The sequence below is a fragment of the Lampris incognitus genome, chromosome 14, assembly GCF_029633865.1.
Source record: "Lampris incognitus isolate fLamInc1 chromosome 14, fLamInc1.hap2, whole genome shotgun sequence".
Taxonomy (NCBI): domain Eukaryota; kingdom Metazoa; phylum Chordata; class Actinopteri; order Lampriformes; family Lampridae; genus Lampris; species Lampris incognitus.
Window position 1 is genome coordinate 37439880 of NC_079224.1, and position 15821 is coordinate 37455700.

Below are 15821 nucleotides of genomic sequence, written 5' to 3' on the forward strand. Positions count from 1 at the left end.
GAACTATCTTGTCGCACTGGGAAGAAACTCAGTACAGTCAAAACTACCTTGTAGTCCATCTGTTCAGAGCAATTGAAGACATAGACCATGATGCCAAGGGAGCGACCAAGGTCCTTCGTAGTCTCTGTCTTGCCGGTGCCGGCTGGGCCAGAGGGGGCGCCACTCATAGTCAGGTGGAGGGATTGAGTAAGGGTTATGTAACACCTGATCGAGGAAGAAGTGGGACAAACCAGCAATGAGTTGTGCATTTTTTAAATAATGCAGTAGTTTAGTACAAAGTGCACCTAAAATGTATTATACTATTTCACTGCTATTTGTATGTTATGTGTTTTAGTTTGCCAGTTGGTGTGGGTGTCTGTGGTTTAGCGTGTGAGTGTTTGTGTACCGGTCAGTGAGTGGGGTGATAACCAGTCTGTTGGTGTTTCCCAGATATTCATAGCTGAACTGAAACTGGGCATCACAGATATTAATGTAGCAGTGTCTGGTTTCATCATGCCAGTGGTGGCGCAACTGGGAGAGCCAGGCAAATGCTTGGCCTGTTATCACCTAGGATTTACATTCACAACAACAACACAGACACAAACAAATATCCGTTTCTGTACTGTTTCAATTTACGACTGATTTGATGAAACTGTGTCCAAGTCTTACTTTCTGTGCAATAAGTTTGGCGACAACATCTCGAGCATGGACGTCGATGGTGCAGATAGTCATGATTTTCTGTCTGTCCCCCGGGGTCAGTTCTCCAAGCAACATGTGAATTAAGGAGTTCAGCTGGGTGATCTATAACACAGCCCAAGAACAACAAACGTTCACCTTTCCACACAATTTTGTTCATCCACTGTAATGTTCAAAATGCAACAAACATTTAAAACTGTCAGGGACAAACATTTGTATTATCCACCCATCCATCCATTATCCAAGCCGCTTATCCTAATCAGGGTCGCAGGATGCTGGAGCCTATCCCAGCAGTCATTGGGCAGCAGGCAGGGAGACACCCTGGACAGGCCGCCAGTCCATCACAGGGCAGACACACACACACATTCATACCTAGGGACAATTTAGTATGGATTCACCTGACCTACACGTCTTTAGACTGTGGGAGGAAACCCACGCAGACACGGGGAGAACATGCAAAGTCCTCACAGAGAATGACTTGGGATGACCCCCAAGGCTGGACAAGCCCGGGGTTCGAACCCATGACTTTCTTACTGCGAGGTGACCGCGCTAACCACTGCGTCACCGTGCCGCCCACATTTGTATTATCATGTACCTTTTTCAATCCTTATTCTTTCATGTGTACAGTACCTGCTTTTTGTTATAGTCTTTCAAGGCAGTCTCAAAGCCCTCCTCCACCCTCTCAAATGCAATGCCCACGTCTGTAGCCCACCACACCTGACTGCCAGTCAGACCCACCTAGGCATGGGAAGAAAACGACTAATCCGTCATTTGTCGTGTATTTGAAGTGCTGTGCTATGGCACTGAGATCTGTACAGATGAAACACACACAGACCTGGGCTGGGTAATCAAAGAGCCACTGGTCTCGCGGTTTATCTTCATAGGCGGCTACGGCCTCCCGAATCTCCTTTCGAACTGTGCTGCGCATGGTGCTCTCCAATGCACTCAACCAAGACTCGGCCTTAAGGAAGACACAGAGAAGGGAACATATTGAATTTAACTAAAAAGCTATGCCGTTTGTCATTAATATTTAAAAAAACAATAGATATATACATTCGCAAGTTAAAATACCCATCCATCCATCCATTATCCAAACCGCTTATCCTGCTCTCAGGGTCGCGGGGATGCTGGAGCCTATCCCAGCAGTCATTGGGTGGCAGGCAGGGAGACACCCTGGACTGGCCGCCAGGCCATCACAGGACTCTCTCTCTCTCGCTCTCTCTCTCTCTCTCACACACACACACACACACACACACACACACACACACACACACCTAGATACAGTTTTACATTAGCTAAGGATAGATAAAAATTGTTTTTATAATGCTAATTCTGGCCATGCTAGCTACCGAGCTAAAGTTGTTTAAGAATTTACACATTCTGACTAACTTCAATCATAAATATTAAAAATATATACATCGTAACACTTTACAACAACGTTAATCTATAAACAAATCAAAAATACAGATAAGGACTGCTAGCTTGCTAGCTAATGACAAGCACACTCCACCTTCAGAGACTTGCCTTTTCAGTCCTTTGCAACCAAGTTAAAATATGAAAGTGCAGAAATGTAGAAAACACAGCAGGCCTTATGTAACCAAAACTTTAGAAACTTCTGCACTAAAGTCTCCAAAGCACGGTGCCATAACTACTTGTGCATACCCGCATCTGTTTTATTTTTGTACCTGTCCCTTGCAGACACACGGTTCGGAGAACGGGACATACTCCCTCTCTCGGCTGTACATCCCAATCGCAACAGTCTCCCCATCCCCCTCGGCACCATCTCCACCCTCCTCTGAATCCTTGAAGCGAAGGTCTGCTATGTTGTCAAATAGCTTCAATAAGTGTCTGGTCACCTGGAAAATACACCCAGCATCAGCGTCACCAGTCAGAGCTCCTATCCATTGTCCAGTTCATACATTCTTAAGACCTTCATTTCTTGACTGGATTTGAAATTTGTGCTCGGTGTTCAATATAGTTTATACTCATAATGGTTCATTTAAAGTTGAATAACTCTATAGATGATAATTATTCATCTTAATAACAAAAATCACAACACAAATTATTAACGGGTTACTTTCTTGATACAATACAGGCTGGTGTTAAAACTTTTAATTATTTTACATCAGAATTAATTAGCTAGCCTTTAAACATACCAATTTAAATCTCTTGCTATATAAATAATCACAAGCAAAGAGAAAACTGTCTCCTGCAACATGGCCCCATTTCTACATTGGATCTCATACATTTCCCCATTAGAAAATGTAATTCAATCCAAATCTCCATCCAGTTTGCTACCTCCACCTGCCTGTTTGGGTTGCGTTCCTTTGGAAACGATCTCCAACAGGTCCGTGGCAGAGACAAAGTAGAATCTGGGGAAGGTGAGCCTCTTGGTCTCCAGGTACTCGGCCAGGGCCTTCTCACACACAGACAACCTCTGTTGTAATGCCTCCAGCTCCTCCAGGAAGCCCTGCTGGTTGGTGACTGCCAGCACATTGCTGTTCTTCACCACCCCCGTCATCAGGTTCTGAAAGAAAGAGCAGAGAGGGAGAAAAAAGGGGTGAGGGGATAAATAGGACATATCACAACAGTATGAAGTCTTTCAACCTTAAAAGATTGTGTTATTTCCTTTTCATTTCATACTAGCAATGAATCAATATATTTTGTTCTTCTTATATTTTTCTCCTTACTTACTGGATCTATGCTGATACCTGCACCAAGACAAGTTCCTCATACATCTCTACTTGGCGAATAAAGTTTTCTTTTTTCCCCCCTTTTCCCCCCAATTGCATCCGGCCAATTACCATTCTATCGAGTCATTCCGGTCACTGCTCCACCTCCTCTGCTGATCTGGGGAGGGCTGCAGACTACCACATGCCCCCCCCCCATACATGTGGAATTGCCAGCCACTTCTTTTCACCTGACAGTGAGGAGTTTCATCAGGGGGACATAGCACATGGGAGGATCATGCGATTCCCCCCAGTTCTGCCTCCCCCCCGAACAGGTGCTACAACTGACCAGAGAAGGCGATCAGGACACATACCCACATCCAGCTTCCCACCCACAGGCATGACCAATGGTGTCTGTAGGGACGCCCGACCAAGCCGGAGGTAACACGGGGATTCGAACCAGCGATCCCCATTTTGGTAGGCAAAAGAATAGACCGCTATGCCACCCGTACCCCCGCAAATAGAGTTTTCTGAATCCGGATTCTGATTCTGATCACGTCTATTTCGTCAAGTCTTACATTCGGCAAACAAACAGATTGTGATTCTAATAGATGGCAATATGTTAATATAGAAAGGCAACAACACCATTAGATATCAATAAAAGAGACTGTATTTCCATTTTATGAGACAAAGTACAGAGTGCAAATATTTAACTGCCGATACACAGAATAGAACATTTATAGGTATACATCTTAGTATATCTGTGTGTGTCTTTTTTGTGGTTTTACCTGTATGTGTTACTCAGAAGTGCTGCTCGGCACTGTATGTTACCTGGAAGTCGGTGTATATGCCCTGGAAGCGCTGGGCATCATTGGCCAGCTGGCAGCGGATGTCATGGCTGTTGGTGAAGATGCTGTTAAGATGGGCCCAAGTCCTCTGCACAGACATCCAGGAGGAGATGACCAGGTCAGCCACCATTAACCTCCTCTGCCAGCCACTCACCTCTGCCTGGAAGTACTCCACGTACTTACTCATCAGAATGTTCTGCAGCTGCATCTGATGGGATGATAAGATTGGCTTTGACAACCTGGGCAGGAGAAAAGTTTCCTTTCACATATTTCACTAAGTCAACTATTTGATTTTGTCCTGGTACATCGTCGAAGTTTACTATTATGCAATTTGTATTGTATATTGAGTGACCGTGACTCGCAAGATTAACTGTGTTTGACTCAAACAAATGCAAAGAAATGAAGCACCGCATAGATGGCAATTTTGCCATGATTATGTCGTGCAAGCAAAACATAATTCCAACCAAAAGCCTTCAGCGTTACCTTAGCTTAAATACACATTCTTAACTATCAATCAGCTTCTTAACTTAGTCATTAACAGAGTTCTCTGCATGTCTCAATGCAAGTCTTAAACTACTGAAGTGAATGGTGCACTGCATGCTTTGGTTAGTAAGCTCGAGTAACATGCTAACCTGGTTGTCTTCCAACGTTTCTATCAGGTTTTCATCTGCTTTGAGCAGGGGTGTCCCTGTGCTGGTGTGAGTTTCATAGGATAAAGCCATCACGCTCCATGTCTGAGTGATCTCGGCTAACACCTGAGGGCAAGTGTGATGAGTTTCATCCAGAAGATGAGACAACCACTATTTGACATATTCAACACATTGTCCAACAAACTTAAGTACTTAACATAAAATTAAAATTCTTTAAAGGATATCTTAAGAGGTCACTAGTTCTCTTGAGAAAATTGCTTACAGAGAAGTTCAGGTTTAGATTTTGATTTTGAAATATATCACTTTATACAGATCCTATTAAATACATTTGTTGTGCAGATATTTTTTTTGTGATAGACACAACCTAAGAGCCACCTGCACTCAACAACTACCACAACTTTATAAAAACACCAAGGTACACAACCCAGTGTCCAGGCCTACCTTCTCTATAGCCATCTCTTTCACAGCTTTATCTACTATGTTTTTGACCTCATCTTCAACACGATGCAGCTGTAGTTCCAGCAGTTCCCCCAGGGTGGTGCCCTCCCCCATCACAAATCTCACCTGAGGCCCAAAGGGTAGAGGAGACAGCCGCGGGCGATCAGATTTCTCAAAGGGATTAACTGGGTTATCTGAAATGTGTTGATCGCAACAGGACATCACAGGACAAGGCCCAGACAAGACAACAGGGGAAAGAGCAGGGCAGAAAAGAGCAGGGTAGAAAAGAGCAGAGCAGAACACAATCCCGTTCACAGCCATGTGATAACACACAACAAGGTGGGTGCAAACGAACAAAGTGCAACAACACTGGGAGCATTGGATTAAAAAGTCCGAAAATGTAGACATTAATGAAGGAAATTAGAATTTTTATTCATTCATTCATTCATCTTCAGCCACTTCTCCAGGGTCGGGTCACGGCAGAATTTTTATTCCTGCATTTAAATATTGTATAAATATTTTATAAATTATAAAACATTTATATTTTTTATATTTATATTTTTTAAAATTATAAAAAAATGTTATAAATATTTTATATTAAATATTCTATTGACTGCATTTGCAATTTCCTCCCACAGTCCAAAGACATGCAAGTCAAGTGAATCGGCCATACTAAATTGTCCCTAGGTGTGAATGTGTCGACCCTGTGATGGACTGGTGGCCTGTCCAGGGTGTCTCCCCACCTGCCACCCAATGACTGCTGGGATAGGCTCCAGCATCCCTGTGCCCCTAAGTAGGATACGTGGCTTGGATAATGGATGGATGGATTCCTGCATTTTTATTTTTTTTTCTAATTTGAGTTTATAGATGCCAAAAAGTGCATGCAGCCAGTTTGTAAATAGTAAAGAATAGCTCAAGAATCAGCCAACCAACTAACCTATCTATCTATATCCTCCATGTGTCCATGCATCGTCTCAAACAAGTTTAGTGCACATACCCCAGTGGTGTTCATGAGCTGCTGCCAGTGTCTCTCTCTAACAGCAGAGTTCTGCAGCTCGTTGACTGCTCTCAGAGAGGTCAGCATGTTCTTCACGGTTGTTTCCAGACCCGTGTATACGTCCCACACACGAACCTCTTTATCCAGGGTCTTAATCTCCTACAAAACACACAAATGCTTGAAAATAATGATCAATGGCTAGCTTTTGATGATGAACATTTTGGAGATGTGGTTTGGGCTTTAAGTAGAGGTCTGTTCGACCTTTGCAAATCGTCTGAGCTCCATGTCCATTTGCTCCACGTTAATTTCTTTCCACGGAGTCTTGGTCCAGTCCTCTATACTAGTCTGTGGAGAGGAGAATAAGAGGAAGAAGCCTGACAATGTCTTTTCCTTTGTCTTCTGCTTTTCAAACTCAGAACAAAGGGACAGCCCTCCAGGAGAAGGTACCAATTCAGTGTTGCTAAAGGACACTTCAGCAGGGCAAGTGTTTGCAGTCATGTGAACATTAACATGGAGGTTGTAGTTCATAATAAAAACATATATAGGCTGTTTATGTGGAGGATGGATGGATTGATGCTTACCTTGACAAATATGACCATATCCCAGACCGCTTTGACCAGTATGATGTCAGTGCGACACTGACACAACTGCTTATATTCAGGGAAGCTGACCTCAAATAGATTAGCTGTGTCCTGCAACTTTTTCATCTCTGCTTCTAAAACTGCTACAGCACGGTTGGACTTTCAACAGACACAGAGAGACAAAGAGAGCGATAGATAGTCAGAGATACCGTGAAGAGTGGTGCATGTGTGTGAATCCATGCATGCACACTTTGACAGTTAGGTACTCCAATAGCTGATGCATAACCTATTCTATGTCAGAAAAATATCTGATCAAAAATGCATTTTTTTTAACTGCACAATTACTAATTCTGAACTACATAATTAACCAAAATCAGCTCCATTGAGCCTGATTTTCAGTGTTGAGTAACATGTTTTCAAATCAAAGCATCATATTACCTTTTGAACCATCAATATATGTTTGGATATGTGTTCTTAGTTTGGATATATGTGTTCTAGTTTGGATATATGTGTTCTTAATTTGGATATATGTGTTCTTAGTTTGGATATACGTATGTGTTCTTAGTTTGGATATGTGTTCTTAGTTTGTATATATGTGTTCTTAGTTTGTATATATGTGTTATAGTTTGGATATATGTGATCTAGTTTGGATATATGTGTTCTTAATTTGGATATATGTGTTCTAGTTTGGCCATGTGTTTTTAGTTTGGATATATGTGTTCTAGTTTGGATATATGTGTTCTTTGCTTGGATATATGTGTTCTAGTTTGGATATATGTGTTCTTAGTTTGGATATATATGTGTTCTTAATTTGGATATATGTGTTCTTAGTTTGGATATATGTGTTCTAGTTTGGATATATGTGTTCTTAGTTTGGATATATGTGTTCTAGTTGGGATATATGTGTTCTAGTTGGGATATATGTGTTCTTAGTTTGGATATATGTGTTCTAGTTGGGATATATGTGTTCTTAGTTTGGATATATGTGTTCTAGTTGGGATACATGTGTTCTTGTAGTTTTTGGATCTGTAATTTTGTCTTTGTGTTGCACTGCTGTGGGCTGGGGGAAATTATATTTTATTTCATCTCATGTACTTGCATACATGAAATAAAATAGCTTATTATTATCTTATCAAAATATTGTTTATATCGTTATTTGAAATGACAAATAAAGTGTTCCTAATTCCTGATATTTTTAACTCTACTTTGTTGAATTAATCATTTTTTTTCACTCTACCAATTTGCTTCTGATTAAAAGTCATGCCAGTTACGTACATGAAATTGAGAGAGGAAGTTTAAAGAGTTTATAATGCTCTTAAAGTACTTTAAAAGGTACTAAATAATAATAATTTCTGATAATCCCAAATCAAAAACTACTTTTTACCTTTCAGTGGGTTTGTTGCAGTGCTCCTTCCTCACCTTGTCAAGCAGCTTATACGGCTCCTCCACATTAATCTTAAAGATGGCTTCGGTACGGAAAATCTCTCTGAACTCGAGCTGTTTGACCTGAAAAGTCAAAATGCTGCCAATTTACAATTCCAACGAGCTCTGGAGATCTATAACGCTGAGGAGGGGCAAGGGGTGGTTTGGTCATACATTATTCAGGAGAGAAATATAAAGTGTTAATGTGTCTGATACTGAGCTCTTTGTGAGGGGTAGTCACACTGACATCTTATACCCCTCATTCATAGCTTCAGCTAGGGGGAGACGTGTGTGCACTCTCTCTCACCTCAAAACGGACACACTTCCTGCGTATGACTGAGACTTCATTGGACTGCAGCGGTGCCACTTCGTGTTTGACAGTGAATGCTATCTTCCTCAGACTCTTCCACTTCTCAGGCAGCTCCTGTTCAGGAACAGTGTTATTGTATTTATGGTAACTGTATGTGCAAATAACTCACACACACACAAACACACACACACACACTGTGGTGACCCCTGAAAAACAGGGAATAAGCCGAAAGAAGAAGTTGGCACCCAATAACTTCAATAAATTGTCTCCAAATGTTTTTTAAGACTTGTTAATTATATTTATTAATTATATGTGGGGGGGGGGGGAAACTCCCAAAAATAAACCCTAACATTTTCCAGCTGGTATCACCAAGCCCACTCACATTTTTTCTAGGAAACGTATTTTTCTAGAATATAAATTACAAGACAGTTGAGCACACGTGCGTGTGTGTGTTCATATAAGTAAAATGCATGTGATTCCTGCCCGTATTTTTTTTGCATGTATGTATGTATGTATGTATGTATGTATGTATGTGTATTGGTGTTTTGTCTGTGTTTCTCTGATAACATGTCCACACACCTCCAGCTGTGTGTAGATGCCCTCTGGGAGTTGCTGTCCGTAGGTCTTGAGCAGCTCAGCGGTAGACTTGAGAGGTTTAAAGTGCTGGTCGTTGCTGATCTGTCTGTCTCGTATGGCCATGAGGTGACCCATGATATCTACCAGGCCAGCGTAGTCCCCACTTGACACCTTTTTAGACAGACCATGGGCTGTGTCCTGGACAAAGGAGGACAGGTCCCTCACACTAGATGGACAGAGACGAAAAAGGAGTTGCAGGTAGCAAAATGATAACTGAATGAAAATTACATTTTTTTTCTTATTTTTTTTCCTCCCCCTTTTTCTCCCAAATTGTACTTTGCCAATTACCCCACTCTTCCGAACTGTCCCGTTCACTGCTCCACCTCCTCTGCCGATCCGGGGAGGGCTGCAGACTACCACATGCCTCCTCCGATACATGTGGAGCTGCCAGCCGCTTCTTTTCACCTGACAGTGAGGAGTTTCACCAGGGGGACGTAGCGCATGGGAGGATCACACTATTCTCCCAAATTCCCCATCCCCCTTGAACAGGCTCCCTGACTGGCCAGAGGAGGTGCTAGTGCAGCAACCAGGACACATACCCACATCCGACTTTACACCCGCAGACACAGCCAATTGTGTCTGTAGGGACACCCGAGCTAGTCGGAAGTAACATGGAAATTCGAACCAGCGATCTCCGTGTTGGTAGGCAACGGACTAGATTGCTACCCTACCTGGATGCCCTCTGTGCAGGTGTTTTCTGATACAGGTACTTGAACCTGGCTTACCAAACACTAACCCTTCTCTCTACATCACCAGGCCATGCAACCTTGCCATGTGTATTGTTGCGTGTGTGTGTGTGTGTGTGTGTGTGTGTGTGTGTGTGTGTGTGTGTGTGTGTGTGTGTTTCCAACCTCTCATTGACGTGGTTGAGCAGGTGCTCCTTGAACATCCAGCTCCATCTCTTGATGATGTTCATAAGTGTGAGTTTGAAGGGTCGGATGTCTAGCTGCAGCCAGCCACAGAACACCCTCTTGTCCTCCATCTTGCTCACATGCACATACAGAGACTCAAACAGGTTGATCTGAAAGGAGTCAGAAGTTTACCGTTTCTAATTCCTTCAAAACTAAACCTGAAAAACATACCCTAACCCCATCAACGAGGCTTTCAAAGAGATACTCAACCCCCAGATTTTCTGGTGGAAATTCACATTGGCCAACAGAGTCACGATGACATTGTTATAAAGCTGTTGTACTCCAGTATGGACTTGATGTCGAGCCCGCGTTTGGAAGGTTTTCAGTTTAGTCTTGGACAGCAAAATGACTCGGACTTGACTCAGTCTCGGATAGTGTGGACTCAATATCATTTTTCGAGACCAGTCAGGTACAAGTCTTGAATTTACTTATTTTTTTAGGTCAACCTTCCTCTGAGGAGATCAATAAAGTACAGTCTAGTTTAACCTTTCTTTTTTTTGTTATTGTTAACTCATGTCTCAGAAACACCGCAAAATTGGAATCTGAAATCTGAAAATATAAAGGCCTAAATAAATATCAGTGTAGTAAAATTTTGACTTTTACTATGACAGTAGACTAATACAGCTACAGTTATGGTGTTAAACTGGACTTGTACTGTTCTGGTGTCAGTCTTTGCATAAGCCTTGGCCCCATGGTCTTGAGTTGGACTCACCACCCTAAAGCCTCGACAAGCTTAAGTTTCAGACTCACGCCCCCCTAAAAACCTGGTCTGGATGGTCTCACCCTAGCTGGTCCTGACTACAAGGCTATGACCCGGTATGAATATGTGGATTTGAATAAATGTGAAGTGGGTGTTGCTGAAAAAAAAAATTCTCAGCCAGCTTCCCCTAGATGGATAAAATGTTTGGTTGTTTGTTTCTACCCCCCCTCCCAATTGTACCCATCCAATTACCCCACTCTTCCCGGTCGTTGCTTCACCCCCTCTGCCAATCCGGGGAGGGCTGCAGACTACCACATGCCTCCTCCAATACATGTGAAGTCGCCAGCCACTTCTTTTCACCTGACAGTGAGGAGTTTTGCCAGGGGGATGTAGTGCATGGGAGGATCACACTATTTACCCCAGTTCCCCCTCCCCCCTGAACAGGCGCCCCGGCCGATCAGAGGAGGCACTAGTGCAGCGACCAGGACACATACCCTCATCTGGCTTCCCACCCGCAGACACGGCCTATTGTGTCTGTAGGGAGGCCCGACCAAGCTGGAGGTAACACGGGGGTTTGAACTAGCAATCCCCATATTGGTAGGCAATGGAATAGAGCACTACACTACCTGGATGCCCCCCTACTGGTTGTTTGTTTTCAATTTTCAAAAAATTCATTATTCATCAAGTTGGATAATAACAAGGGAGTCACCTGTTCTTTGAAATTGTCCAGAGTCGGGGGGTTCTTTTTCAGTTCATAGTCAGCGTACAATTCCACTTCCTCTGTACTGAGCACACGGCCATAGAGCAAGAACTGTCTCATAAATTCAGACCTGTAGAATATAAAGAAAGAGATGGGGGGCGGGGGGTACTGTAGTTGTAAAATTGCTCAAGGTGGCAAATTTCATATTTTGAGCGATAAATATTCTGTTGATTTACAAGGCCAGTGAATCTGTGCCAAGGTATCCTGGAGCTTTGCATAATGCGTGGCCTTGTAAATCAAAGTCCATATTGCAGAAAAGCTTTAAATCAAGCTGAAAAAATGGTTTCCACTGGATTCGCTTTTTTCCCCTAAATTGTGTTTGATGATGTTATTAGGAGCAAATAATAAATCAGATTGAAAAAGGCTAAATGCATCATACTTAATTTGATATATTGTACAATAATTGGCAGAAAACAATCTCACACTTAAACACATTTGACTAAGCTCACCCATAATAATAATAATAATAATAATAATAATGATAATAATAATGAATAAAAATAAATATGTAAATATAAAATAAATTAAAACAAATTAAAAAATAGTAATAATAATGAAAAGAAACAGTGCACAGTGCAGAGCAGACAGCCGCACACTGCTGACCTGTCGTCAGTCCAGAGGTAGCGATAGCTGGCAAATGATCCCTGATACTCCCTGACCTGAAAAAGGGGGGAAGGGGAAATTCTCAACATATGGGTTGTGAATGAGTGTTAGCGTGTGGATGAGAAAACAACACTTACCTTGGAAATGGCCATGCGTGCCCGAGATCGGATAACGCTGCACAGCTCTGACAAATCTGCCATCCCATCTACGTCAAACTAGAAGAGGGGGAGGACACGATAAGGTTGCCGTTTATGATTCACCATTATGTGCAAGCAGGCTTTGTGTGCTGACAAATGTGTGTGTATGTTCTGATGCACATGCAAACATTATCTGTGCACTGCATACCTGATAGTTATCCAACTGCTTATGCTTGGCGACTCGGGGTATGAAGGAAGCCATTTTGGTGGTACTGGCCACCATCTTATCGATGATATCATAGAAGTTGCCCTGGTGGCTGAGGTCCAGCGAGGGGTCAAATTTCATCTCGTTGGCGTTGAGGACCAGCTGGACCTCAAAGAGCGGCAAAATGCGCTGGGCTGGGTCAGTGTTGTCCACAAAGTACTGCAGGGAACAGCGAACGGAGTTGGAGAAGCCTGCCAGAATAATGCGGTCCACATACTCTGTGTAGGCCTGCCATTCAGAGCTGACTGGGTCAGATACGCTCAGCAGAGACTGGTTCTCCTAGAGGAGTTGGGAGATGAAGGTTAACAGGGGTAAGAAGGAATTAGGAAGGGAGATCATGAGAGTCAGTGTGAGAACAAGATGCATTTATTTATTTATTTTTAAATTTCTCCCCCTTTTTCTCCCCAATTGTATCCAGCCAATTGCCCCACTCTTCCAAACCGTCCCGGTCGTTGCTCCATCCCCTCTGCCGATCCGGGGAGGGCTGCAGACTACCACACGCCTCCTCTGATACATGTGGAGTCACCATCTGCTTCTTTTCACCTGACAGTGAGGAGTTTCACCAGGGGGACGTAGCGCATGGGAGGATCACGCTATTGCCCCCAGTTCCCCCTCCCCCCTGAACAGGCGCCTCAACCAACCAGAGGAGGCACTAGTGCAGTGACCAGGATACATATCCACATCTGGCTTCCCACCTGCAGACACGGCCAATTGTGTCTGTAGGGACACCTGACTAAGCCAGAGGTAACATGGGGATTTGAACCGCCAATATTGGTAGGCAACAGCATAGACCGTTGCCTACCACTACACAGACGCCCACTTGGGGATGCATTTTTATGTGTTTTACTGTATTGCCTATGTTTATGTGAGGATTAGCTGCTTATAAGTGTGCTCTTCTTCTGGACCTGAAGCATTGTGTATGATTAATGAGTTTTACATAACAACAACAACAACAGTAATAGAAGTCTACATTTGGTTTGCACTTTATCAAACAAATGTGTATTTGACATTTTTTCCACCCCTGCAGCTGTGTGTACCTGTTGTCCAGCATGTAGAATGGCTACTATGTGTGTGTATGCGTTTCCATTCATATACAGTGCATCCGGAAAGTATTCACACCCCTTCACTTTCCCCACATTTTGTTATGTTACAGCCTTATTCCAAAATGGATTAAATTCATTTTTTTTCTCATCAATCTACACACAATACCCCATAATGGCAAAGTGAAAAAGGTTTTGTAGAAATTTTTGCAAATTTATTAAAAATAAAAAGCTGAAATATTGCATGTACATAAGTATTCACACCCTTTGCTATGACACTCAAAATTGAGCTCAGGTTCATCCTGTTTCCACTGATCATCCTTGAGATGTTTCTACATCTTGATTGGAGTCCACCTGTAGTAAATTCATTGATTGGACATGATTTGGAAAGGCAAACACCTGTCTATATAAGGTCCCACTGTTGACAGTGCATGCCAGAGCAGAAACCAAGCCATGAAGTCAAAGGAATTCTCTGTGGACCTCCGAGACAGGATTGTATCGAGGCACAGATCTGGGGAAGGGTACGAAAAAATGTCTACAGCTTTGAAGGTCCCGAAGAGCACAGTGGTCTCCGTCATTCGTAAATGGAAGAAGTTTGGATCCACCAGGACTCTCCCTAGAGCTGGCCGCCTGGCCAAACTGAGCAATCAGGGGAGAAGGGCCTTGGTCAGGGAGGTGACCAAGAACCTGATGGTCACTCTGACAGAGCTCCAGCGTTCCTCTGTGGAGATGGGAGAACCTTCCAGAAGGACAACCATCTCTGCAGCACTCTATCAATCAGGCCTTTATGGTAGAGTGGCCAGACGGAAGCCTCTGCTCAGTAAAGGGCACATGATAGCCCGCTTGGAGTTTGCCAGAAAGCACCTAAAGGACTCTCAGACCATGAGAAAGAAGATTCTCTGGTCTGATGAAACCAAGATTGAACTCTTTGGCCTGAATGCCAAACATCACGTCTGGAGGAAACCAGGCACCTCTCATCACCTTGCTAATACCATCCCTACAGTGAAGCATGGTGGTGGCAGCATCATGCTGTGGGGATGTTTTTCAGCGGTAGGAACTGGGAGACTAGTCAGGATCGAGGGAAAGATGAATGGAGCAAAGTAGAGAGATCCTTGATGAAAACCTGCTACAGAGCGCTCAGGACCTCAGACTGGGGCGAAGGTTTACCTTTCAACACGACAATGACCCTAAGCACACAGCCAAGACAACGAAGGAGTGGCTTCGGGACAAGTCTGTGAATGTCCTTGAGTGGCCCAGCCAGAGCCCAGACTTGAACCCCATTGAACATCTCTGGAAAGACCTGAAAATAGCTGTGCAGCGACGCTCCCCATCTAACCTTACAGAGCTCGAGAGGATCTGCAGAGAAGAATGGGAGAAATACCCAAATATAGGTGTGCCAAGCTTGTAGCTTCATACCCAAGAAGACTTGAGGCTGTAATCGCTGCCAAGGTTGCCTCAACCAAGTACTGAGTAAAGGGTGTGAATACTTATGTACATTCAATATTTCAGTTTTTATTTTTAATAAATTTGCAAAAATTTCTACAAAACCTTTTTCGCTTTGTCATTATGGGATATTGTGTGCAGATTGATGAGAAAAAAAGGAATTTAATCCATTTTGGAATAATGCTGTAACATGACAAAATGTGGGGAAAGTGAAGGGGTGTGAATACTTCCCGGATGCACTGTACATCATTGCACATTTGCAACAGTACCTGCAGCAGTTTGTGTATTTGCTCTCCAGTGTTGGTTATGAGTGCATACTGTCTGGTCACGCTCTCCTCCACATCAGAGAGGAGGAGGAGCGTGGACTCCCGGCTCCTCCTGGTGATGAAGGCCTGGTGGCTGAACTTCTCCATCAGAGCCTGGATGGCCTCCACATTGGCCTTGCTCCTTTGGACACGGCTTGACACTCCCTAGGAACAGCAGGAGCGATGGATTATAACAGCAATAATATCTGAGAGGGTGATTTTTATCACCGCGAGTATGGGTATGGCTTTATAACTGCGTTATGGCATGAAACACTAAGTCAGGTACCGTCTGCTTCACCAAAGCCGAGTATACGTAATCACAATAAATAATACCCTCGAAGGTATTGTAACCTCGATAGAGAGTCGAGAATAAGATAGAAGGCAGTGGATCATTTTTTTATGTGTTTATGTAAACATGATTTTTTAAATAT

The 15821-nt window shown here is 43.2% G+C and overlaps 1 protein-coding gene across 1 annotated transcript in view; it reads right to left on the bottom strand.

Moving 5' to 3' along the window:
* Positions 1-15821, bottom strand: part of dnah9l (dynein, axonemal, heavy polypeptide 9 like) — an 80195-nt gene that overhangs the window by 49136 nt on the left and 15238 nt on the right. Inside the window, exons 11-32 of the mRNA XM_056293619.1 lie at positions 15355-15555; positions 12546-12881; positions 12338-12415; positions 12201-12256; positions 11547-11667; positions 10078-10247; positions 9170-9392; positions 8588-8704; positions 8278-8364; positions 6859-7017; positions 6539-6622; positions 6278-6436; positions 5284-5406; positions 4825-4947; positions 4176-4400; positions 2984-3202; positions 2361-2531; positions 1511-1636; positions 1306-1413; positions 649-780; positions 386-546; positions 48-204 (exon numbers count right to left, since the gene is read on the bottom strand). Coding sequence (XP_056149594.1) covers positions 48-204; positions 386-546; positions 649-780; positions 1306-1413; positions 1511-1636; positions 2361-2531; positions 2984-3202; positions 4176-4400; positions 4825-4947; positions 5284-5406; positions 6278-6436; positions 6539-6622; positions 6859-7017; positions 8278-8364; positions 8588-8704; positions 9170-9392; positions 10078-10247; positions 11547-11667; positions 12201-12256; positions 12338-12415; positions 12546-12881; positions 15355-15555 — 3336 coding nt within the window. The remainder of the gene's footprint in view (positions 1-47; positions 205-385; positions 547-648; positions 781-1305; positions 1414-1510; positions 1637-2360; positions 2532-2983; positions 3203-4175; positions 4401-4824; positions 4948-5283; positions 5407-6277; positions 6437-6538; positions 6623-6858; positions 7018-8277; positions 8365-8587; positions 8705-9169; positions 9393-10077; positions 10248-11546; positions 11668-12200; positions 12257-12337; positions 12416-12545; positions 12882-15354; positions 15556-15821) is intronic.